The following is a 25612-nucleotide window of genomic DNA, read 5'->3' as shown; positions in this document are numbered from 1 at the left end:
TCGATTTGAGATGCGATTTCACATGTGAAATCGCATCTCAAATCGGCGGCATTTGCCTCTAATTGTCGGCAATGACACTGTCCTAATCGGAGCGATGCCGCATCTGCGGCGCTGCACCGATTTCAAAAAGTAGTTCCTGTACTACTTTTTGCGATTTCGGGCCGCGATTTACATAGACATCTGTGCAGAAACCTGCACAGCTGTCTCTTAAATCGCGGCCGAAATCGGGACTGCCGGCGGGAGTGAAATCGTGCGAGTTCAGCTGAACTAGCATGGCTTCACTCCCGCAGCCCAGTGTGAACCAGGGCTCAATGGGCTTTACCAAGCTGTGAATATTAGAATACTTTTTTGTCAATTTCGTTTTGCACATATATACAGTACAGACCAAAAGTTTGGACACATCTTCTCATTCAAAGAGTTTTCTTTATTTTCATGACTATGGAAATTGTAGATTCACACTGAAGGCATCAAAACTAAATATAATAAAATAAAATATATTTCATATTCTAGGTTCTTTAAAGTAGCCACCTTTTGCTTTGATTACTGCTTGGCACACTCTTGGCATTCTCTTGATGAGCTTCAAGAGGTAGTCACCTGGCGCAGCACCCCATCACTCTCCTTCTTGGTCAAATAGCCCTTACACAGCCTGGAGGTGTGTTTGGGGTTATTGTCCTGTTGAAAAATAAATGACGGTCCAACTAAACGCAAACCGGATGGAATAGCATGCCGCTGCAAGATGCTGTAGTAGCTATGCTGGTTCAGTATGCCTTCAATTTTGATTAAATCCCCAACAGTGTCACCAGCAAAGCACCCCCACAGCATCACACCTCCTCCTCCATGCTTCACGGTGGGAACCAGGCATGTAGAATCCATCCGTTCACCTTTTCTGCGTCGCACAAAGACACGGGGGTTGGAACCAAAGATCTCAAGTTTGGACTCATCAGACCAAAGCACAGATTTCCACTGGTCTAATGTCCATTCCTTGTGTTCTTTAGCCCAAACAAGTCTCTTCTGCTTGTTGCCTTTCTTTAGCAGTGGTTTCCTAGCAGATATTCTACCATGAAGGCCTGATTCACACAGTCTCCTCTTACCAGTTCTAGAGATGTGTCTGCTGCAAAAGGTGGAAGAACCTAGAATATGAAATATATTTTCAGTTGTTTCACACTTTTTTGTTATGGATAATTCCACATGTGTTCATTCATAGTTTTGATGCCTTCAGTGTGAATCTACAATTTTCATAGTCATGAAAATAAAGAAAACTCTTTGAATGAGAAGGTGTGTCCAAACTTTTGGTCTGTACTGTATATATAATCCTATATACACCTTTTTTTTTTTTTTTTTTTTTTTGCTGTCCCTTTTTAAATCATGTAATCAAATTAATCCTAATCTGCCTTAATCTACTATAAACTCAAGTGCAAAATGTGCAAACAAACATGCAAGTTAAGCAGTATGAAAGCCACAAAAGCAAAACGTGCAAAAAAAAAAAAATGGTGCAAATCAAGAAGTAAAAAAAAAAAGAAATTCAATTTGTCAATCAAAGATCATAAAGGGTCTCTTAATAAAAAGTCCTTGTATAAATAATGGCGATAAAGGTGCTGAGAAGAGTCCTTCAAATCACAGCGCGGCAGGAGGGGGTGGGGCCCTCTCCCGCTGCCGATAAAAGTGACCTTGTGGCGAATCCGCCGCAGAGATCAACGCCAAACAGTGTTGATCCATCTCCAATATGCTTCCTCGGTAGAATGTAATGGACTATTTGAAAACCGGCCCTTAGGCCACTACTGCGAGTTGTTGTGCGACTTGACACGTGTGAAGTCACATGACAATTCAAAACCCATGTATTTCAATGGGGTCCCCGTTCTAATTGGTGCGACTCAAGTCGTTGCGACTCCAAAAAGGTTTTGGACCACTTTGTTTCGACTTCGGTGTGACTTGTTCTCGCTAGTCGCATGACAGCGCATCAAAAATCGCATTGCAAAGTCGCACTGTAAATTGCGCGACTTTGGGGTCGCACTAGTAGAAACGAAGCCTTGGGATTCTTTCACACTGAGGTGTTTTTGTGCTCGAAATGGCCTTTTAAGCCTGAAAACCGCCTCCCCATTCAATTAAGTATGACTTTTCACACTGGGGTGGTGCACTTGTGGGACTTTCTGAAAAGTCCTGCAAGCAGCATCTTTGGGGCGGTTTGAGAGCGCTGCAAAATTGCAGCCTCCAGCAAGAAGTAACAGGAGCAATGCTGGAGGCAATTTACAGCACACTAGTTTTTGTAGTACAAGTATTAATGTGGAATGTATGTACCTTGCTAAAGAACATTATCATCAAGTTGTTATCGGTAAAGTTCCACTTTAAGGCTCGTGCGATTTAAGATGTGATTTGAGTCGCACAGAATTGCGTGGCAAGGAAAATTGCATGTATGTTTTAAATAGCTCTTGCCAGCATAACTCGTATGTAGCCGTGCAGTGTGTGGGCCTTAAAGGGAAGTTGCCATCTTGGCCTCTGATTATCCACTGCAATGGTGCTGCACATGTGATCAGTTAGGACACCAGCTATTTGATGGTTTGACAGTTTGTTTGAGAGCACAATTCGTTCCAGGCACGGGCCAGGAATGTAACTGTATTTTAACCACTGCAGCCCCGGAAGATTTGGCTGCTCAATGACCGGGCCATTTTTTGCGATACAACACTGCTTCGCTTTAACTGACAATTGCGCGGTCGTGTGCCGTTCTACCCAAATAAAATTGACATCCCTTTTCCCCACAAATAGAGCTTTTGTTTGGTATTTGATAATCTCTGTGTTTTTTTATTTTTTGCACTATAAACAAAAATAGAGCGACAATTTTGAAACCACAATATTTTGTACTTTTTGCTATAATAAATATCCCCTTTATTTTTTTCCAGCTTAGGCCGATTATGTGTTCTTCTACATATTTTTGGTAATAAAAAAATTGCAATAAGCGTATATTTATTGGTTTGCGCAAAAGTTATAGCGTCTACAAAATAGGGAATAGATGTGTGCCATTTTTATAAAGGGGGAATCATTTTTTTTTTTTTTTTTTTTTTTTTATATTGGGCCGTCGACATTATAGCGGACACTTTTGACAAATTTTTGGGACGATTGACAATTCTACAGCCATCAGCTCTATAAAAATGCACTGATTACTGTATAAATGTCACTGGCAGGGAAGGCGTTAACAATAGGTGTCAATCAAGGGGTTAACTGTGTTCCCTAGTGTGTGTTATAACTGTGGGGGAGGGGACTGTCTATAGGAGATGACAGCTCGTGGTTCCCAGCTTGTAGGAACTCACGATCTGCATCTCTCCTCACAGAACAGGGATGTGTGTGTTGACATAAACATACGTCCCTGTTCTGCCTCTTGCGCCCGGGTGTTGCGGGCAGTCATCGCGACCGCCGGTCACGAGCACCGACACCCCCGCAGTGTAGTGGGCGCGCACGCTTGCTATGCCGCTTAAAATGGAGTTCCACCCAAAAATGGAATTTCCACTTTTTGGAATCCCCCCCCCCCCTCCGGTGTCGTATTTGACACCTTTCAGATACCTGTGTAATACAGGTATTTGCTCCCACTTGCTGGCATAGATCACCTCAGTGATCTACGCCACTTCCGGCGTCTACTGTCTCCTGGGAGACACACAGGTCCTAGAAGACAGCAAGGACCAGTGAGGACGCACAGCGCGACCCGCGCAATGCGCAGTAGGGAACCGGGAAGTGAAGCTGCAAGGCTTCACTTCCCGATTCCCTCACGGAGGATGGTGGCGGCAGCCAGCGATCCTCGAGCGACATATCGACTTTGGCTGCCGACATCGGGGGCATATATATATATATATATATATATATATATATATATATATATATATATATATATATATATATATATATATATATATATATATATATATATATATATATATATATTTTGGGGGGGGGGGGACCTTTTTGCTTTAAAGGGGCTGATATATGACAGCGGCTGGTGGGCAAGTGGTTAAAACTTAAAAATGGATGGGTTCAGTTCCGCTTATGCCCAGCTCTAGTCCGAGCTCCCAGTAACCATTTATGATAAGGAGCTTGTGGTCACATGATCGGGACCTCCGTCTCATTGGCTTTAAGATCTGCTTGTAGGGCCACTGTGTGGCATCGGCACAGGGTTATAGACAGCAGAGTTGGCGCTTTCCCACCCCCCAGAGCAGTGCTTTAAGTGGGCCAAAAGAGGTGCTGGTACTCTATTAGGCGCCGGTGCTCCCCCCCCCAATACTGAACATGAAAATACCCTTAGAAAGTACCCTGAAAAAGAGCTATTGTAGAAAGAGCTACTGAACATAAATGCTAAATTCAGGTAAGTGCTTTTTACAGGGAAAGGGGCGACAATGGGCACAGTGGCATCATGGGGCACAGTGGTGACAATGGGCACAGTGGCATCATGGGGCACAGTGGTGACAATGGGCACAGTGGCATCATGGGGCACAGTGGTGACAAAGGGCACATAGGTGACAATTGGCACAGTGGCATCATGGGGCACAGTGGTGACAATGGGCACAGTGGCATCATGGGGCACAGTGGTGACAATGGGCACAGTGGCATCATGGGGCACAGTGGTGACAATGGGCACAGTGGCATCATGGGGCACAGTGGTGACAATTAAAGGGCACAGTGGTGACAATTGGCACAGTGGCAACAATTGAGGGGCACAGTGGCTGCATTTGATGGCATGGCACAGTGGTGACAATTGATGGAACAGTGGCTACGTTTGATGGCATGGCACAGTGACTGCGTTTGATGGCATGGCACAGTGGTGACAATTGATGGCACAGTGGCTGTGTTTGATGGCACAGTAGCTGCGTTTGATGGCATGGCACAGTGGTGACAATTGATGGCACAGTGGCTGCGTTTGATGGCACAGTAGCTGCGTTTGATGGCATGGCACAGTGGTGACAATTGATGGCACAGTTGCTGTTTGATGGCATGGCACAGTGGTGACAATTGATGGCACAGTGGCTGCATTTGGTGGCATGACACAGTGGTTGCATGTGATGGGCACAGTGAGGCTTCAATTTTTTTTTTTTTTTTTTTTTTTTTTTTTTTTTGCCCCCCCCCCCCCCAATTTTGAGCACCAGCCGCCACTGTTCCAGACATTTGTAATGTTTGTAGATCCTGGGACACACACACACGTGTGAAGGTAAAGTGTCTGCAGGGAAAAGTCAGGGAAGGGAGGGGGAGAGATAACAACCATCTGAGAGGAGCAGTGTGACAGGCAAAGATGAATGGATCTGTGTGAGGACGACAGGGAGCAGGACGGAAGGGAGGAAGATGCCAGGGAGAGAGAGCATTGCAGACACAGCCAGAACTGACCTGTAAAGCCAACGTGAGGAGACCTGTTACCACTGCTGCCCGAACCTGCTGGGAGGAAACTTCGAAGGCCCCCCATGCACCTAGGACCCCTGGGCAGTTCACAGAAGTGCCTGTGCATTAAGACAGGAAAGCCCTCCCCCGCTCTCACAGTGTCCCCCAGCTTTTAGGGAGAGGAAAGCAGGCAGCGCTGGGGGGAGACCAGGCACCTATAGGAGGATCACATGTGGCTAGAACAGGGAGGCAGATCGGTGCGCTGTGACAGTTACAGAAATGATGCCGACAGGAGGGAGAGATACACAGCATCGGTTCTGTAACTGTCAAAGCGCACCGATCTGCCTCCCCATCAGCGGGCCCCACTCGGCTGCAGGCCCCATAGCGCCCGCGTGGGTCGCTATGGTGGTAGTTCCGCCACTGATCATCATATTCCTGGCCTGGGGCTGCGTTCCGGTACGGGAAACCCACGTACTGGGCGCACGGAGAGGTGCTGGTACTCTCCAGGGCCATTTTTGGAAGTGGCGGTACTGAGTACCGCCGCGTTCCGGCCCAGTTAAAGCACTGCCCCAGAGTAAAAAAGGAGCGTCTCCTCTTACAAAGAATGTCCTCTTTTCAACTTTGTTGGTCCTGCAGTAGCAAAGCCTTATGTTTTACCCATGTGACTAATATAAGCCCTAAAATACGATCACCCCATAGTGACAGTGCCTGTCATTAGAATTGATTGTAGATCCACATTTCCATGGAATTTTTACAAGTTGTCTAGTAATCAGCCTATAAAATCTCACGCCCTCCGCACAGCTGACATAACCGGTTTGCCTCTGTGCTGCCGACAGGAGTGGCCTCCGGTAAAGTATTACAATTGCCTAATGATGTTCCCGTCTGACAGCGCTGATGTCTGGTGTGAGCTCATGTCATTCTGTCAGAGCTACATGCAGTGTGGAAATGGGAGCGTTCAGCCGGTGTCACCTTGCAGGACCTTGTGGCAGCGGCTCCGTCCTCCGTCTTATCTTCCTTATCTCTGGTTGTGCACAGACCTGGAACACAACAGGTCCTGATCACTCGCTAGGAGATGGATAAGGAGCCCGTTCTCTATACTGCTCAGGAGAAAACACTTTTACTTTGTAGGAGATTGTGGTTAGATTTTGCTTCTTTTTATAATCAGAAAAAATAACACCTGCAATAATGCAACTTTATCCACACTATAAGGCCTCATTCACATGGGCACATGCACTATATTGCCAAAGTATTGCCTGCCTTTACACACACATGAACGTTACTGGCATCCCAGTCTTAGTCCGTAGGGTTCAATATTGAGTTGGCCCACCCTTTGCAGATATAACAGCTTCTATTCTTCTGGGAAGGTTGTCCACAAGGTTTAGGAGTGTCTATGGTAATGTTTGACCATTCTTCTAGAAGCGCATTTGTGAGGTCGGGCACTGATGTTGGATGAGAAGGCCTGGCTTGCAGTGTTTGCTCTTATTCCAAAGGTGTTCTATCAGGTTGAGGTCAGGACTCTGTGCAGGTCAGTCAAGTTCCTCCGCCCCAAACTTGCTCATCCATGGACCTTGCTTTGTGCGCTGGTGTGCAGTCATGTTGGAACAGGAAGGGGCCATCCCCGAACTGTTCCTACAAAGTTGGGAGCATGAAAATGTCTTGGTATGCTGATGCTTTAGGGTTTTCCCTTGAAGAATAATGCCAGGACTCAGGAATTGGAACGGGGATCTCCCCAAAGGTCAGAAGGCGGGTTCCCAGAGGTCAAAGGTAATGAGGCGTGGCTGACCCACCGATGTGTACCGCCTACTCCAACTAAGTTGGGGAATGAACAAACCCACTTAAAAAAACCGCCTGCAAGACAAAGGCATAATGAGCTAGTATGCATAATATTTAATTTTCTTTTTTTTTTTTTTTTCTAAATTGTCACAGGAGCTTTGGTGCTGGAATTGCTGCCCATGATCTGACGTTCGCGGTGATAGCTCACATGTGTGGGACAGCCGTTTGCGTGCGCGACTGATGCATGTGTTCGCCTTTACACGCGGGACGGGGGTGCTTTTACGTTTTAAAGCATTTGATCACACCAAGATTAAATGCCTTCCATTTTTAAATAGTGTCGGAGAAACCAATGGTTGTGTATGCTCATAATTTCCTATAGCATGAAGGCAGAAAGAGCCGTCTTTGTCTGCCTCTATGATCCGCCGACTGGTTGATCGGGTATCCTGGTGGATGGAACACCCAGCAGAAGACGACGAGGGGGGGGGGGGACATCCCCTCCCGTTGCTTGTAAAGGCGATCCAGTGGCTAGTTGGCTGCTTGGATTGCTTTGACAAGATTTACAACAAACGCTTCTAAACCCTGCAAATGTTTAAAAAAAAAAAAACACTTTAACCACTTGATGTACGTCGGCAGAATGGCATGGCTGCGCACATTGGCGTACAAGGTACGTCCCCTTTAATGTGCACAGCTCGCGACCCTGTCAGGTACTCTGTGACGGTACCCGCGGACCCGATCGCCGCCGGTCTCCCGCGATCAGGTCACAGAACTGAACGGGGAGAGGCAAGTGTAAACAAACCTCTCCCCATGCTTCCTAGTGAGACTGACACTGATCGTCTGTTCTCTGTCATAGGGAACGACGATCAGTGACGTGACATGCCAAGCCACGCCCCCACACAGTAAGAATCACTCATTAGGTCACACTTAACCCCTTACATGTTAACCCCTTCACTGCCAGTGTAATTTTCACAGTAATCGGTGCATTTGTATAGCACTGATCGCTGTAAAAATGACAATGGTCCCAAAATAGTGACAATAGTGTCCGATGTGTCTGCCATAATTTCGCAGTCATGATGCTGATCTCTGACACTAGTCTATTTTGTAGACGCTATAACTTTTGTGCAAATGAATAAACGCTTATTGCGTTTTTTTTTTTTAACAAAAATATGTAGAATAATACGTATCGGCCTAAATTAAGGGAAACTTTTTTTTATATATATTTTCGGGGGATATTTATTATAGCAAAAAGTAAAAAATATATTTTCAAAATTGTCACTCTATTTTTGTTTATAGCGCAAAAATAAACCGCAGAGGTGATCAAATACCACCAAAAGAAAGCTCTATTTGTGCGGGAAAAAAGGATGTCCATTTTGCTTGGGAGCCACGTCGCACGACCGCGCAATTGTCAGTTAAAGCGACGCAGTGCCGAATCACAAAAAGTGGCCTGGTCTTTTAGCAACAAAATGGCCTGGGGCTTAAGTGGTTAAAGCGGAGGTTCACCCTAAAAAAAATCGATGTACCATTACATGCAGCATACTTGCGTCAGCTACAGTATGCTGGTATTTTTTTTTCTTATTGCTGTACATACTGTTTATTTAGTTCATTTTCTTTTCGTCCTCCCGCGGGGAATAGGTGTTCCTATGAAGAGGCGTAGATGATTGACGTGCGGAAAAGGCGCGTCACGCGTTCCGAAAATAGGCGATCTGGGACACGGTGCTATACGGCACCTGCGCACAGACTAGGAGCTGACTGCGCAGGCGCCGTATATAGCCGAGTCTCAGATCGGCTATTTTCGGAACGCGTGACGCGCGTCAATCATCTAAGCCTCTTCATAGGAACGCCTATTCCCCGGGGGAGGACGAAAAGAAAATTAACTATATAAACGGTATGTACAGCAATAAAAATGTTGATGTAATAGTACATAGGTGTTTTAGGGTGAACCTCCGCTTTAAATGGAAATGTTTATTGCTTAGGTTTTTGGTTTTGTATTTTTCCTATATTACTTGGCAGCTTATGGGGATGTACCTTTGGGGTCAACGCTGATTCCACGCCTGAATTTCTGGATGTGACCTTGCAAGGTCATACTTGCTCTTACATTTGCTTTGTGACAACTGATCTGTTCTTATAACTATTGGATTTATATTTGTGTTGTCTCTTATGCAGACCCACTACGTCCTTATTTGTGTAATATCTAAAACTTTTATAAACGTTTTTTGTTTAAAAAATGAGTGACGTGTAAAATGAGTGCCACCCAAGAAAGCAATGCATGTTACCTGCGTTCTGGTCACTCAGAAGTGTGAATCCGGCCCAAGGGGGAGTTGACACTCGTACAATAAAAGCATAGAGTTGCAGATATTCTCGTACTTTTATTGTAGGAGTATAAACTTTTTTTTGTGTGATTTATAGCGTGTTTGCTATAGACATAGTCAATAGACATGCTGTATATAGCAGGCATTATATAGGCGACACATCTGTCCAGCTACAGATCACGTACCATGAAAAGAACACGTGCCATACAATCCAGTGCTAGGAAAGTGTCAGTGTAGGTTTCCTTGATCGTATGACGGCAAGGTGGAGAAGAGATACTTGATCCCCATCTGACACCCAGCTCCAATTCTCAAGACCCCACAAGTGCACGCCCCCAGTACCGGGCTAGGGGGTGGGAGGAGTTACCGCTCAGGGCGTGCCTGCGCTGGACTGCCGATTGCTCGCGGGGCTGTCCTGGCTGAAGACTCTGGAGGAGATTGGAAGCCACGACCCGGCAAGATGGAGGTCGTGGTCTCAATAGGGATTGGTCTGAGATAGAGAGCCGTTCTTTGGACAGTCCCTAAACATGATGGTTATGTTTTTCTCTAAAGTTCACCTACTGTATCTAAAAAAAAAAGCTGATTTCCAGATGGGACTATTTTTCCAGATTGGCCCCTTGTAGCTATGCATATACTGTACAGTGAGGGGAAAAAAGTATTTGATCCCCTGCTGATTATGTATGTTTGCCCACTGGCATATGATCAGTCTATAATTTTTAAATGTTTTTTTTTATTACTGAGAGACAGAATAACAAACACATTTGAGTGAGTGAGAGACTTGTAAAGCGCAACACATGCGAACTGAATCGCCTCTGGGCACTGTATCCATTTCATGGGTAAGGAACCCCTTGACCTCAGAAGAGATGGGTTTTAATCTTTCTCCTGAAGGCCAAGTGGTCCGACTCCAGTCGGATGGTGGTTGGTAGTGCATTCCACAGGCGAGGTCCCTGGACTGCAAATCTTCGATCTCCTTTGGACTTGTATCTGGCCTTGGGTATCTGGAGGAGGTTTTGATTGGTGGATCGCAGAATGCGATTGGGGTTATGGGCTTTTATTTTTTCGCATAGATATTGGGGGGCGTTGCCTTGAATACACTTATGCGTTAGGCAGAGTGCCTTGAAAGTGATTCTGTCTTTTACTGGCAACCAATGAAGGGATCTCAGTGAAGGTGAGATTGATTCCCATGGTTTTTTTCCAGTCACTAGTCGAACGGCCGTATTTTGAACGACTTGCAGACGAGTGATTTGGTATTTGGGGAGTCCTAGATAGAGGGCATTTGCGTAGTCAAGTCTGGAATTGATGATTGTTCCCACCACGACTGCAATGTCTTCTTTCGGGATAAAGGGTGAAAAAAAGATATGGATTTATTTGCATGTGAATGAGTGAAATAAGTATTTGATCTCTTCGCAAAACATGACTTGGTACTTGGTGGCAAAACCCTTGTTGGCAATCAGAGGTCAGACGTTTCTTGTAGTTGACCCCCAGGTTTGCACATCTCAGGAGGGATTTTGTCCCACTCCTCTTTGCAGATCCCCTCCAAGTCATTAAGGTTTTGAGGCTAACTCGAACCCTTAGCTCCCTCCACATATTTTCTATGGGATTAAGGTCTGGAGACTGGCTAGGCCACTCCAGGACCTTAATGTGTTTCTTCTTGAGCCACTCCTTTGTTGCCTTGGCCGTGTGTTTTGGGTCATTGTTATGCTGGAATACCCATCCAGGACCCATTTTCAATACTCTGGCTGATGGAAGGAGGTTCTCACCCAAGATTTGACAGTACATGGCCCCGTCCATCATCCCTTTGATAGTGAAGTTGTCCTGTCCCCTTTTGCAGAAAAACAACCCCAAAGCATAATGTTTCCACCTCCATGTTTGATGGTGTAGATGGTGTTTTTGGGGTCATAGGCAGCATTCCTCCTCCTCCAAATTCTGAGAGTTCAGTTGATGCCAAAGAGCTTGATTTTGGTCTCATCTAACCACAACACTCACCCAGTTCTCCTCTGGATCATTCAGATGTTCATTAGCAAACTTCAGACGGGCTGTACATGTGCTTTCTTGAGCAGGGGGACCTTGCGGGAGCTGCAGGATTTCAGTCCTTCACAGTGTAGTGTGTTACCAATTGTAGGATTTCAGTCCTTCATGGCGTAGTGTGTTACCAATTGTTTTCTTGGTGACTATGGTCCCAGCTGCCTTGAGATCATTGACAAGACTCTCCCGTGTAGTTCTGGGCTGATTTCTCACCTTTCTCATGATCATTGAAACTCCACGAGGTGAGATCTAGCATGGAGCCCCAGATCGAAGGGGATTGACAGTTATTTTGTGTGTCTTCTATTTGCGAATACTCGCACCAACTGTTGTCACCCTCTCACCAAGCTGCTTGGCGATGATCTTGTAGCCCATTCCAGCCTTGTGTAGGTCTAACATCTTGTCCCCGACATCCTTGGACAGCTCTTTGGTCTTGGCCATGGTGGAGAGATTGGAATCTGATTTTCTTCTGTGGACAGGTCTCTTTTTTTTTTTTTTTTATACAGGTAACAAGCCCTTTAAGAGAGTGCTCCTAATCTCAGCTTGTTACCTGTATAGAAGACACCTGGGAGCCAGAAATCTTTCTGATGGGGATCAAACGCTTATTTCACTCAATAAAATGCAAATCAATGTATAACTTTTTTTAAATTCGTTTTTCTGGATATTTTTGTTATTCTGTCTCACTGTTAAAATAAAACCTACCACTAAAATTATAGACTGATCATTTCTGTGTCGGTGGGCAAACGTACAAAATCAGCAGGGGATCAGATAATTATTCCTCTGTACCTGTGGGATCCTTGTGGAAGCTGGTAAACTCCACCACTCCAGTGATCTCCACTAGCTTCCAGATCCTGCCATGAGTGGCTGTGCTGCTTGCTGAGTAAAGATCCCCCTCCCGACACCATTCAGAGAACTTTGTATTTTCTTAGTGAAGGCAAAGCATAGTCTGATTAGCCAAGGTGAAGATTGTGACATCACAACCCCACCTCTCCCCCTCATCCAATCAGAGAACACTTTGCGCTAATGCAAAGCATTCTCCTTCTGGCACCCATGTGTTCACTTTGCAGCACGGCGACTGCTTGGCACAGGCCCAGAAGCTAGTGGAGATTACTGTAGCAGGCATCACTACTACAATGATTTCCATCTTCCAGGGAGATCAGCCAGGTGGGGTATATACAAACTGGACCAATGTTATACACTTCAGCCCCGGAGGATTTGGCTGCCAAATGACCAGACCACTTTTTCAGCACTGCGTCGCTTTAACTGAAAATTGCGCGGTCGTGCGACGTGGCTCTCAAACAAAATTGACGTTGTTTATTTCCCCACAAATAGAGCTTTCTTTTGGTTGTATTTGATCACCTCTGCGGTTTTAATTTTTTGCGCTATAAACAAAAATAGAGCGACAATTTTGAAAAAACGTCAATATTTTTTACTTTTTGCTATAATAAATATCCCCCCAAAAATATATAAAAATGTTTTCCTCAGTTTAGGCCGATACGTATTCTACGTATTTTTGGTAATCGCAATAAGCGTTTTATTGATTGGTTTGCGCAAAAGTTATAGCATCTACAAAATAGGGGATAGTTTGATGGCATTTTTATTAATCTTTTTTTTTTATTTATTTTTTTGTGTGACTGCAACATTATGGCTGACACATCAGAGGCACTTGACGCTATTTTGGGACCATTCACATTTATACAGCGATCAATGCTATAAAAATTCACCGATTACTGTGTAAATGTGACTGGCAGGGAAGGGGTTAGGTGTCCTAGGGAGTGATTCTAACTGTTGGGGGGCGTGGCTACGCGTGACACGTCACTGATCGCTGCTCCCGATGACGGTGTCACTAGGCAGAACGGGGAGATGCTTGTTTACACTAACCTCTCCCCATTCTGCAGCTCTGTGACCCGATCGCGAGACATCGAGTCCATGGGTACGGTCACTGAGCTCGTGGCAGGGAATTTCAAAGTGACGTATATATGCCACTTTGCCCAGCCATGCCATTCTGCTGACGTATATGTGTGCGAGCCAGTCTTTAACCAGTTAATATGTAAAAAATATCCGTACCTGGAACTCGTCTTTTTAGTCCCCTTTCACACGGGGACGGATCCGCTTTCAGAGGTCCGCCAGCTCAGCGGGAGATCTCTCCGCTGAACCCGCGGGTGACAGGTCCCTCTCCGCTTACTGAGCGGGAGGGTTTTGTGCAGTTTTCATCAGATCTCATCCGATCCGCCATGGACAGATGGTGACGTATCGCCATCCGTCTGATTTTATCAGATCGGGTCGGATGTCAGCGGCGGACATGTCTCCACTGACATCCGACGCTCCATAGAGAGGTATGGAGCGCCCGTTCAGGTCCGCCGACAAAACTGACAGGCGGACCTAAAGGGGCCTAAAGTGCAAGTTCCCCCCCCCTGACAGAAAGTGGCTGGCAACACTGATCATTGCATTCTGCTGGCAGGGGAGGCTCGCCACCGGCAGAACACAATAGTGTGGCGGGAAGGATTCCCCCATCAACACGGAAAAAATAATTTAAAATGTATGGCCTGCCTTAGGGTGACTGTTGTGACAGAGAAGGATGCAAGTAGTTATTGTCTATTGCTGAGGACAGAGGCCCTAATGATGTGATTTGGAATCTGTGGGAACATGTGAGCCGGTGAGGCATTTCTTGTCCACCTACTCAGCACATACACCCCATTTACTATGTTATTATCATTATTTATGTTACACTGGTAAGACAGGTGGAAACTTCCAGCACTGTGTGTACGGCTGATGACCTTCTTATCTGATGTAGAACAGATGTGGATCACAGTCCAGCGGGAAGGATGTGTCTGAGCACGGCGCTCGTCTGTCTGCTCAGAAACGCTATAGTTGTCACTGGTAGTCGTCGTAACCAATCGGATCGTTCTAACCTGCACGGGAAGAATGAACGCTACAAGCTGGTTGTTCAAAATTAGGGCTGATACTAACCATTACTTTCATAATCGAATAGTTGGCCGATTTTTATTGTTTCGGTTAATCGGATAACAATTTTAAAGTTTTGTATAAATAAGCGAATATGTAAAGTTTTGAAAAAAAATACCATTTATTCTTAAATATATCTATGCAGTGGTAATATAAATAACCAGCTATATGGTTAAAGGCGTACATTTTTTTTATCTTCCTGCATTAAACTAAAAAGCCTTCTGTGTGCAGCAGCCCCCCTAATACTTACCGGATGTCCCTCAATGTCCACGAGTGTTGGCCTTCCTAGATTCTCCTTCATGATTGGCGGACACAGCATATGCACCCTTGGCTCCCGCTGCTGTCAATCAGTCAGCTAGCCAATCAGGGGAGAGAGGGAGCCAGGTCGGCGCTCCGTGTCTGAATGGACACACGGAGCTGTGACTCGGCTCGGGTGCCCCCATATCAAGCTGCTTGCTGTGGGGGCACTCGACAGGAGGGAGGGGCCAGGATCACAAGAGGATTCTCTGGGCAGAATAGAAAACTTTCAGGTCAAAGGAATTTTCTAGACTGTATGTGGTTTGCGATCAGACATGACATTCATTTTAAAATTTGAATGTTAAAAGCAAGTGAAATTTTGTACGAAGAATATTCACATCCGATAATTGATACATGTAGGGCCAGCAAAGGACATTTTGTAACAGCTTTCTTTCTTTCTCTTTCTTTCTTTCTTTCTTTTTTTCTCTTTCTTTCTTTTTTTCTCTTTCTCCTTCTTTTTTTCTTTTTCTTTCTTTTTCTTTCTTTCTTTCTTTTTCTTTCTTTTTCTTTTTCTTTCTTTTTCTTTTTCTTTTTTTATTTTTCTCTTTCTTTATTTTTCTCTTTCTCTTTCTTTTTCTCTTTCTCTTTCTTTTTCTTTTTCTCTTTCTTTTTCTTTTTCTCTTTCTTTTTCTTTTTCTCTTTCTTTTTCTCTTTCTTTTTCTCTTTCTTTTTCTCTTTCTTTCTCTCTTTCTTTCTCTCTTTCTTTCTCTCTTTCTTTCTCTCTTTCTTTCTCTCTTTCTTTCTGTCATGATGGGGTTAAAAAAAAAACACACAAATTGGCCTTTTACAATTACGAAAACAGATAATCACTACTATAAAGTGTTTATTATGTGTAATGGTAATAATATATCCAACTTATTACATATTTCAGGTACTTAAATAGCGCTGTGAATTTACGCAGATAGATGTATAATAAATACACCCAGAAAGATGTATAATAAATACACCCAGAAGTAGATTATATGGGTATTTTTAACTAGGAGTCAGACCTGATGCTATATCTTCTTGTCCAACATCAGTGCCTTACCTCACAAATGCACTTCTGGAAAAATGGTCAAACATTCCCATAGACACTCCTAAACCTTGTGGATAGACTTCCCCGAAGAGTTGTAGCTGCAAATTAAGACTAAGACGTCATTAAAGTTTATGTGCGTGTAAAGGCAGGTGTCTCAATACTTTGACAAGCTAGTGTAGATGGAGGGGCATCTCTAGGAACCAATCAGTCTCTGCTGTAGTACGCGTTCTACCAGGAGGAGTGAGCAGAAGGGTGACCCCATCTGTCTGCTTCTTTGTTATCCAATCAGCAAGCTAGAGAGATGTTTTCACATGATTCCTTTGGTAGATAAAACCGTTCCCATGATGATTAAAGTGTGTACTTTTTATTAGTTGGTCAAATGTCACACTCGTTCATACAGGTATTTCTGTAATAGTATGATTCCTATGATCGTCGGCTCCACCTAGTGGCCAAAATGCAGTACAGTTTTCTCATTGAGGAATGTCAGAATACCGTATTGCATTTTTGCCACTAGATGGAGCCGACAACCAAAGGAAATGGTCTATTACAGAAATGACAGGCAAAATTCATACAGTCTGTACGAATGTGTGCGACGGTCGTCCGATGAGTGTTTTTTGAAGAGGACCTCTAAGTGTTCATTTAGAGGTTTTGTTGTGAAGTTACTATTTTTGTTTACATCTAGAATGTTGGAATCTTCTTCAGGTCCTTAATATTTTTCTTTTTCTTTTGTCTTTGCAGTGAAAGAATTCCTAGCCAAAGCAAAGGAAGACTTTTTGAAGAAATGGGAAAACCCAGCACAGGTAACACCTACAGCTCTATATACACTGTGCACATTGCATCACCTACTACATACCCAGGGCAACTTCTATAGTATGGATTCCAATCCGCTTTATAAAGATGGGGACATTTACCTTACGATTGCCTGTATTGTATCTCTTGTCTGAAATTCCTGCTCCTGATATCCACTCTTCAGTATAGAATGTCTGATGGGACAGTTTAGTTCTTCAGTCCCGGTTCACACTGATGCAATGCGGAAAATCTGTCATTCAGTGTCGGTTTCCACATCGCACCTGAATCGCACACTGGTTCACACTGACATCTGCGAACCGCTGCGAATGTCAATGTAAAGTTAATGACACCCCAGATTTGTTTGCAGATCGCAGTGGAAATTGCCAAATGGTGCAGAAATCAGATCGCATGGGTGTCACGAGTCCTGCACCATTTTGATGTGATTTCATTCATACATTTTGTATGGCTGAATTTTGCATCGCAAAGACATCGCATGTGATCTGCAAATCAATGCAGTGCGAATCGCATGCGTTGTCTGTGATTGCACAAGTGTGAACCCAGCCTGAAGCTCAAAGTATAATTAAAGGCAAAACTTCTTTCTCCTTCTTTCTCCTTTCTTCTCTTTCTTCACTTTCTTCCCTTTCTATCCTTTCTTCTCCTTCTTCCTTCTCCTCTTTCTTCCTTTTTCTTCCTTCTCCTCTTTCTTCCCTTTTCTTCCTTCTCCTCTTTCTTCCCTTTTCTTCCTTCTCCTCCTTCTTCCTTCTCCTCCTCTTTCTTCCTTTTTCTTCCTTCTCCTCCTTTTTCTTCCTTCTCCTCCTCTTTCTTCCTTCTCCTCCTCTTTCTTCCTTTTTCTTCCTTCTCCTCCTCTTTCTTCCTTTTTCTTCCTTCTCCTCCTCTTTCTTCCTTTTTCTTCCTTCTCCTCCTCTTTCTTCCCTTTTCTTCCTTCTCCTCCTCTTTCTTCCTTTTTCTTCCTTCTCCTCCTTTTTCTTCCTTCTCCTCCTCTTTCTTCCTTCTCCTCCTCTTTCTTCCTTTTTCTTCCTTCTCCTCCTCTTTCTTCCTTTTTCTTCCTTCTCCTCCTCTTTCTTCCTTTTTCTTCCTTCTCCTCCTCTTTCTTCCTTTTTCTTCCTTCTCCTCCTCTTTCTTCCTTTTTCTTCCTTCTCCTCCTCTTTCTTCCTTTTTCTTCCTTCTCCTCCTCTTTCTTCCTTCTCCTCCTCTTTCTTCCTTTTTCTTCCTTCTCCTCCTCTTTCTTCCTTTTTCTTCCTTCTCCTCCTCTTTCTTCCCTTTTCTTCCTTCTCCTCCTCTTTCTTCCCTTTTCTTCCTTCTCCTCCTCTTTCTTCCCTTTTCTTCCTTCTCCTCCTCTTTCTTCCTTTTTCTTCCTTCTCCTCCTCTTTCTTCCCTTTTCTTCCTTCTCCTCCTCTTTCTTCCCTTTTCTTCCTTCTCCTCCTCTTTCTTCCTTTTTCTTCCTTCTCCTCCTCTTTCTTCCTTTTTCTTCCTTCTCCTCCTCTTTCTTCCTTTTTCTTCCTTCTCCTCCTCTTTCTTCCTTTTTCTTCTTTTTCTTCCTCTTTCTTCCTTTTTCTTCCTTCTCCTCCTCTTTCTTCCTTTTTCTTCCTTCTCCTCCTCTTTCTTCCTTTTTCTTCCTTCTCCTCCTCTTTCTTCCTTTTTCTTCCTTCTCCTCCTCTTTCTTCCTTTTTCTTCCTTCTCCTCCTCTTTCTTCCTTTTTCTTCCTTCTCCTCCTCTTTCTTCCTTTTTCTTCCTTCTCCTCCTCTTTCTTCCTTTTTCTTCCTTCTCCTCCTCTTTCTTCCTTCTCCTCCTCTTTCTTCCTTTTTCTTCCTTCTCCTCCTCTTTCTTCCTTTTTCTTCCTTCTCCTCCTCTTTCTTCCTTCTCCTCCTCTTTCTTCCTTTTTCTTCCTTCTCCTCCTCTTTCTTCCTTTTTCTTCCTTCTCTTCCTCTTTCTTCCTTTTTCTTCCTTCTCTTCCTCTTTCTTCCTTTTTCTTCCTTCTCTTCCTCTTTCTTCCTTTTTCTTCCTTCTCTTCCTCTTTCTTCCTTTTTCTTCCTTCTCTTCCTCTTTCTTCCTTTTTCTTCCTTCTCCTCCTCTTTCTTCCTTTTTCTTCCTTCTCCTCCTCTTTCTTCCTTTTTCTTCCTTCTCCTCCTCTTTCTTCCTTCTTTCCTCCTTCTCCTCCTCTTTCTTCCTTCTTTCCTCCTCTTTCTTCTCTTCCTTCCTAGTTAACACGTTTTGCGGTCACAAGCCGCTTCTTCAGGACTCTGCACTAACTGGCCACTTTATTAGGTACACCTTTTCAATTGCTTGGTAACACAAATTGCTAAGCAGCCAATCACATGGCAGCTAATCGGTGGCTTTAGGTATCTAGACATGAAGATGACTTAGTTCAAACCGAGCCTCAGAATGGGGAAGAAAGGGAATTTAAGTGACTTTGAACGTGGCATGGTTGTTGGTGCCAGACGGGCTGGTCTGAGTATTTCAAAAACTGCTGATCTACTGGGATTTTCACACACAACCATCTCTAGGGATTACAGAGAATGGTCCGAAAAAGAGAATATCCAGTGAGCGGCTGTAGTGCGAAAATGCCTTGTTGATGTCAGAGGAGAATGAGCAGACTGGTTTGAGATGATAGAAAGGCAACAGTAACTCAAATAATCACTCGTTACAACCAAGGTATGGAGAATACCGTCTCTAAACGCACAACACATCCCACCTTAAAGCAGATGGACTACAGCAGCATAAGACCACACCGAGTGCCACTCCTGTCAGCTAAGAACAGGAAACTGAGGATACAATTTGCAGAGTCTCACCAAAATTGAACAATAGAAGATTGGAATTGTTTACTGGTCTGTGTCTCGATTTTTCAGCTGCGACATTCCGATAGTGGAAACAAAAAGACGAATGGCTGCACACCCATACAGTGCAATGTCAACTTTTTTAGTATCAAAAAATGATAAAAACCTCTAAGCACGGACAGGCAGGGGATGGTAAGGTTAACGCGTTTCACAAGAAGTTTCTTGCTTTGTCAAAACCATGTGGGAATACAATCTCAGAATCAATATATACATGAAGATCTAAAATTCAATCACAGATGTTCTTAATCACATACTTGCTTTTCCTGTTTCAAGTCCCGTCAAATGCATTCCTAGTATTTTCAAAGCAACACTAAACCAATACACACAATATAAACATTATAAAAAGTTATCGGAACACACACACAAAAAAAAAAAAAAAATGTATGAGAATTAAAGAACAATGAAAATACCACACCATACATTGTAGAACTACAGCCACACCTCATTGTGGAGATTATATATATATATATAATATTATATAATCTCTGTGTGTGTGTGTGATCCATTTTTTTATATTATATATAAAAAAAATGTATTACACACACACAGAGAGATATATAATCTCTGTGTGTGTGTGTAATACATGTTTTTTATATATAATATAAAAAATGGATTACACACACAGAGAGAGAATGTTGTGTGTGTGTGTGTGTGTGTGTGTGTGTGTGTGTATAAGAAAAATAAATAAATAAATATATATATATATATATATATATTACACACACAGAGAATATTTTTTATATATATATATAATTTGAACAAAGCCCATAGCCTGCCAACAAATAAGAATAAAAGATATGTAACTATAAGCCAAATACACACACAAAAGGGGATCAAATGACACAATAATTATAAACGATAATTATTGTGTTATTTGATCCCTCTGTGTTTCTATTGATGCATGCAGTATAGGTAGACATGACTCTGCAGCATGCTTCAAGAGAAAGAAGCCATTCTGAAACAGGAAACCTGGGGCAGCAGTGATGGTACCAGCTTAAACGGGAACACAGGCAAGGATTAAAACATATAAAAAAAAGCTGTATATCCAGTAAAGTGATTAAATCAGTTGTTGAAAGTTCTTAAACTGGGGATTTAATATCTTTTTAATTTAAGTCTGACCAGGCCAAGATAACTTTTGATTGGTTGCTGCAGGCTTGGCATTTAGTGCTATTTTTTTTTTTGTTTGTTTTTTTGAATAGTGTTGAACATGTAAGCTTTAGAAACTCTATGTATTGTTTAGACCAGTGATGGCGAACCTTGGCACCCCAGATGTTTTGGAACTAAATTTTTTCATGATTTAGTTCTAAAACACCTGGGGTGCCAAGCTGCGCCATTACTGGTATAGATACCCGTACACACAGTACACTGTCTACAGCCAGCACGTCCTTACCCTTATCCTTATCCTTATCCGTCATTCTTTAGAACACTGCTCATTTGGACCAGTTTGAACGCATCAAGACTCTGGGCACAGGCTCCTTTGGGCGGGTGATGCTTGTAAGACATAAAGAGAATGGGCATCATTATGCTATGAAGATCCTGGACAAGCAGAAGGTAAGACCTGTAATCAGAATCTCATAAACCTGATATTCTGTATTTAAAGAAAGTATAATCTTTCTGTGTTTTAAACGGATCAGCCATAACATTATGACCACTGACAGGTGAAGATGATTTTGTGGCAATGGCACCTGAAAGTGGGTGGGATATACAGTTGTGCTCATAAGTTTACATACCCTGGCAGGGTTTATGATGTGTGGCAACTTGTGTGCATGTTATCAGGCCAAAATCACCAGGGTATGTAAACTTTTGATCAGGGTCATTTTTGTAGTTTCTGTTTTGTGATTGATTTAAAAAGACTAAACACAGTTGATTGATAATAAAAGGCTTCAGCCAAACACTAACCATGAGTGAAAGAAGCGTTTTTGTGTTATCAATCATCTTCTCTGAAAAATGTCCAAGAAATCATAAATTCTGCCAGGGTATGTAAACTCAGGGCCGATCCGCCCTATAGGCTCACTATGCAAGCCGCTTAGGGCCCCGCAAAACTGCGGAGGGCCCCCCAAACTACTAGTGAGAAGTCATTTTCGGCCCCTCACCCCGCTTCTCAACTCGCTGGCTGCATGGGAGAAGAGGTAAGAAGAAGAAGTCAGCTTTAATGTAAGATGTAATTTATGACAGCAGAACACCCATCCAACCACCCATCCCCCCCCCGCTTCTCAACTTTAATGTGACATGTCATTTTAGGCAGCCCCCCCACTTCTCAACTTTAATGTGACATGTCATTTTGCTTAGGGCCCCAGGGAGGTCAGGATCGGCACTGTGTAAACTTATGAGCACAACTGTATTGGACAGCAAGTGAACATGTTGTCCTTGACGTTGATGTGTTTGAAAATAGAAAAAAATGTAAGCGTAAGGTTTTGAGCGACTTTGACGAGGGCCAAATTGTAATGGTCAGATGACTGGGTCAGAGCAACTCCAATACGGCAGCTCTTGTGGGATGATCCCGGTCTGCAGTGGTCGGGCCCAACCAAAAGGGGTCCCGGGGGAAGGAAAATTCGTCAACCGGATCATGTGCAGCCAAGACGCATTGATGTTTGTGGGGAGCGAAGCCTGGCCCATGTAGTTCAAATACAATAGAAGAGATACTGAAATTGCTAAATAAGTTGAAGTGGAAGTAAACCCTTTTTTTGGCCCTTGTACCTACAGATAGGCCTATAATAAGACTTACCTGTAGGTACAGTGAATATCTCCTAAACTTGCTCAGTTTAGGAGATCTTTACACTGCATGCAGCCCATCACATCACTGGCGCATGCTCTCTGAAGGAACGGTATACCCGTGCCGTCCCTTCAAAGGTCCGTGCTGCAGTCACATCAGGCTTGCATGCTCTTTTGTAGGGTAAGTTTTCATATTTAGAACAGCGACAGAGTCCCTTTTACATTGTAGATTTTGTTACCTTTTAATCATTGTGTGATATCTTCCTGGTACAAGGAAGTACTAGGCTACAGGCCCTTATGACCTCTGGAAAAGGTCCCATTATAACCAATCAAGTTGCATCTCCTCCTCCCCGCCTTTTTAACCCTGTAAATGCCACACCATCATGCTGCAAATATGTGCATTACTCCCGATTGTAGGGTGGTTACAGCGTTGCCCTATTCACTTGAATAGGTCGTGTTTGTGGCAGTACTGCCTGCCGAATGTATCAGAAGGGATCATTTTTGTAACAGCAGGTGTATACCCCCCACCTGGCTTAAGGGGACACTAAAAACCAGGCTCCCATTTTTACCGCCCCCTCCCTTCCCAAGCGCAAGTCTAAATGTGCCCTTAAGCAAACTGGCCCATAGCATGTTGTCTACCCCTTCATGCCTTTAGATAATTTATCCCTCTAGTTCTTTTATTAATGGCATTGTCTGTTTAAATGGTTGTTAAGCCACAGCGCTGTGTCCTAAACCTGTGTCCCCCTGTGTGAGCGATATTTCTATATATATAATATTCTCTAAAGCCGATACCTCATTTCACAGCGCCTGTCAGCGATCACGTGACCGGCCGGCTCTCTCCTTTCCCTGTCTGACAGCTGCAGTGGGTGGGGCCGAGATTTCCCCGCTGATGTCACTATGGAGAGGGGAGAGAGCCTCTGTGAAATTTGGTATAATCTGCTTTTTTTTTATTTTTTTTTTATTTTTTTTTATCAATACATTTATATTGGGTTTATCAATTTACAACACTTGAGGTAGTTGCATTCAATATAGTAAGTAAGTAGTAAGTATAATCACCTTGTACAGGCAAACATTTAACAGAAAAAGAATACAGTACTCGGCGACCTAGGCCAGCCTACCCCAGTTGGGTACAAACTGTAGGACTGGGAGGTCACCAAGATGATCAGTGGTACAGCTAAAGTAATGCTTCTTTTTTTTTTTTCTTTTTTTTATCGCTCGCACAGGTGGACACAGGATTAGGACACAGCGCTGATCGTATGACAATATAAATGTCATTTGAGCAGCAGGAGTTGCGGGGCTAGGCACTGTCACAGGTAGGGGGGAGATCAGAGAGCAGGGCTGTGGGTGATGGAGGCATGCAAACTGACCACGGTGTCAGGGCTCAGCAGCCATGATCCGTGGTCAGTTTACAAAGGGGAGGGCAGAAACTGGCAGGATCAGACAGGTATTTTAGGTAATACAGGGGGGCAAATGACACAGGACCAGCACTGCTGTATAACATGCTTTAATGGAACAGAATCTTCTTTTTTTTTTTTTTTTGTTAAAGCGGAAGTAAACCCATCGATGTAACACTTAAAAAAACTGTTAACATTCCCGGCATGCCGGGAGTGCTAACTGCACATTGGTTGTGCTCTCAACCAAACTGCCAAACCATCCAATGGCTGGTGTCATAGCTGATCACATGTGCAGCTTCATGGCAGTTGAAGATTGAACAAAGGCCAAGATGGCAGCTTCCTTGGCTGAAAAAGATAGGAGGGTTTACTTCCACTTTAACAAAAGCTTTAAGTTTTAATCTGTTCTTGTTGAGTAATCTCATGACTGGGTCATGCAGAGCGAAATTGACACTTTTCTAGGTTTTGGTTGGCCAACTACTCTTGCCCTTCTTGGGATGGGTCCTCGTTTGCCTTCACCATGCCAACCCTCAGTGTAACCAAATTTTGTTTTGGTACTGGAGGTCAGAGGATTGTGCCGGAATGTTCTACCTTCCTCTAACACCTGTGGGCACCATAAGACCCTAATTATAACCCTCTGCTTGGTCTTCAGGTGGTGAAATTGAAGCAGATTGAACACACGCTGAATGAGAAGCGGATCCTACAGGCTGTTAACTTCCCTTTTCTTGTTCGGTTGGAGTATTCATTCAAGGTAATTTACATGGAACGCACTGAATATCTGTATATAGGGTAACATTTTATTCCGCTTTTTTGTTTTCCATCCTCCTGGGATCTGTTTGTTTTGCTATATTTTTTATTTTTTTTAACATGACTGTGTAAGCATCAACTCTCATTGTATCTCCACCACCCTTAATTGTCATCAGGTTGCCTCTATACATCATATCTTCAATCCAGCAGAGTATTCTCTCCAGTCTGCTGCAGTATTCTACCTTTATACTGTCACCATTTATTCACCGGTCTGTCTCCTGTCTCTCTGCCAGCACAGTGTTATCCCCATTCTGCTGTTGTGTCCTGCTTCCATACTTTTACTGTCATCATAACCGGTCTTCCTCCATGCCACACAGTGTTACTCCCATTCTGCTGTAATGTGTCCTGCCTCCATACTACCAACATCCACTGGTCTTCCTCGCTTCTCCCGGTCTCTCTGCTAGCACAGTGTTATCACCAGTCTGCTGTAATGTGTCCTGCCTCAATACCATCTATTCTCATGACCATTTTGCTCACCTCCACCTCTCTGCCAGCACAATGTCATCACCACTCTTTTGTAATGTGTCTTGCATCTATACTATCGCTGCCATCATAACCAGCCCTCCTCTCTGTTTGTTAGTACAATGTTCTCACTGTACTGTAACATATCCTGCCTCTATATGATCACGGACATCATAACTGGTCTGTCCCTCTACTTCCTGTCCCTCTACTTCCTGTCCCTCTACTTCCTGTCCCTCTACTAGTACAATATTATCAACACTCTGCTGTAATGTGTCTTGTCTCTATGCAATCACCATCATCATGGCTGGCCTTCCCCACTACCACCTTCATCTCTGCCAGCACAGTGTTATTACCAGTCTGCTGTAATGCGCCCTGCCTCTATATGATCACTGGTCTGTCTGTCTACTAGCACAAAATTATCACCACTCTGTTGTAATGTGTCTTGTCTCATCATTACTGTCCTTCTCCACTACACCTGCCTCTCTGCCAGCACAGTTTTTTATTACCAGTCTGCTGGCAATGTGCCCAGCCTCTGTACTATCGCCACCATCATACCCTATCTTCCTCTCTGACCATGCACTGCTATCACCAGTTTACCCCCCTGTGTCCTCCCACTATGCTATCATCCCATTAGCACCAGTCTACCGCCTGTCCGCAGCTCTATCATCATCCACCTCATTACTGATAGTCCTTGTCGTTGGTCTCCTAAGCTCTCCAATTTCCCCATTATCTCCTACCTCTGTTTTGTTTTTTAGGACAACACTAACCTGTATATGGTTATGGAATATGTAGCAGGGGGTGAGATGTTCTCTCACTTGCGCCGGATCGGACGCTTCAGGTAAAGCGCTGTTACCATTTTGAGGATGAAGAGAA

The 25612-nt window shown here is 43.8% G+C and overlaps 1 protein-coding gene across 6 annotated transcripts in view; it reads left to right on the top strand.

The window, feature by feature from the left end:
• The window catches only part of PRKACA (protein kinase cAMP-activated catalytic subunit alpha), a 91160-nt gene that overhangs the window by 50301 nt on the left and 15247 nt on the right, over positions 1-25612 (top strand). For all 6 annotated transcript variants that reach the window (XM_040346318.1, XM_040346317.1, XM_040346319.1 and 3 more), the window contains 4 exons: positions 16462-16523; positions 20790-20918; positions 24123-24221; positions 25495-25577. In XM_040346318.1, the coding sequence (XP_040202252.1) occupies positions 16462-16523; positions 20790-20918; positions 24123-24221; positions 25495-25577 (373 nt within the window). The remainder of the gene's footprint in view (positions 1-16461; positions 16524-20789; positions 20919-24122; positions 24222-25494; positions 25578-25612) is intronic.

The sequence above is a fragment of the Rana temporaria genome, chromosome 3, assembly GCF_905171775.1.
Source record: "Rana temporaria chromosome 3, aRanTem1.1, whole genome shotgun sequence".
In the NCBI taxonomy this organism is placed as follows: Eukaryota; Metazoa; Chordata; class Amphibia; order Anura; family Ranidae; genus Rana; species Rana temporaria.
This window is presented reverse-complemented; position numbering and strand designations above follow the sequence as displayed.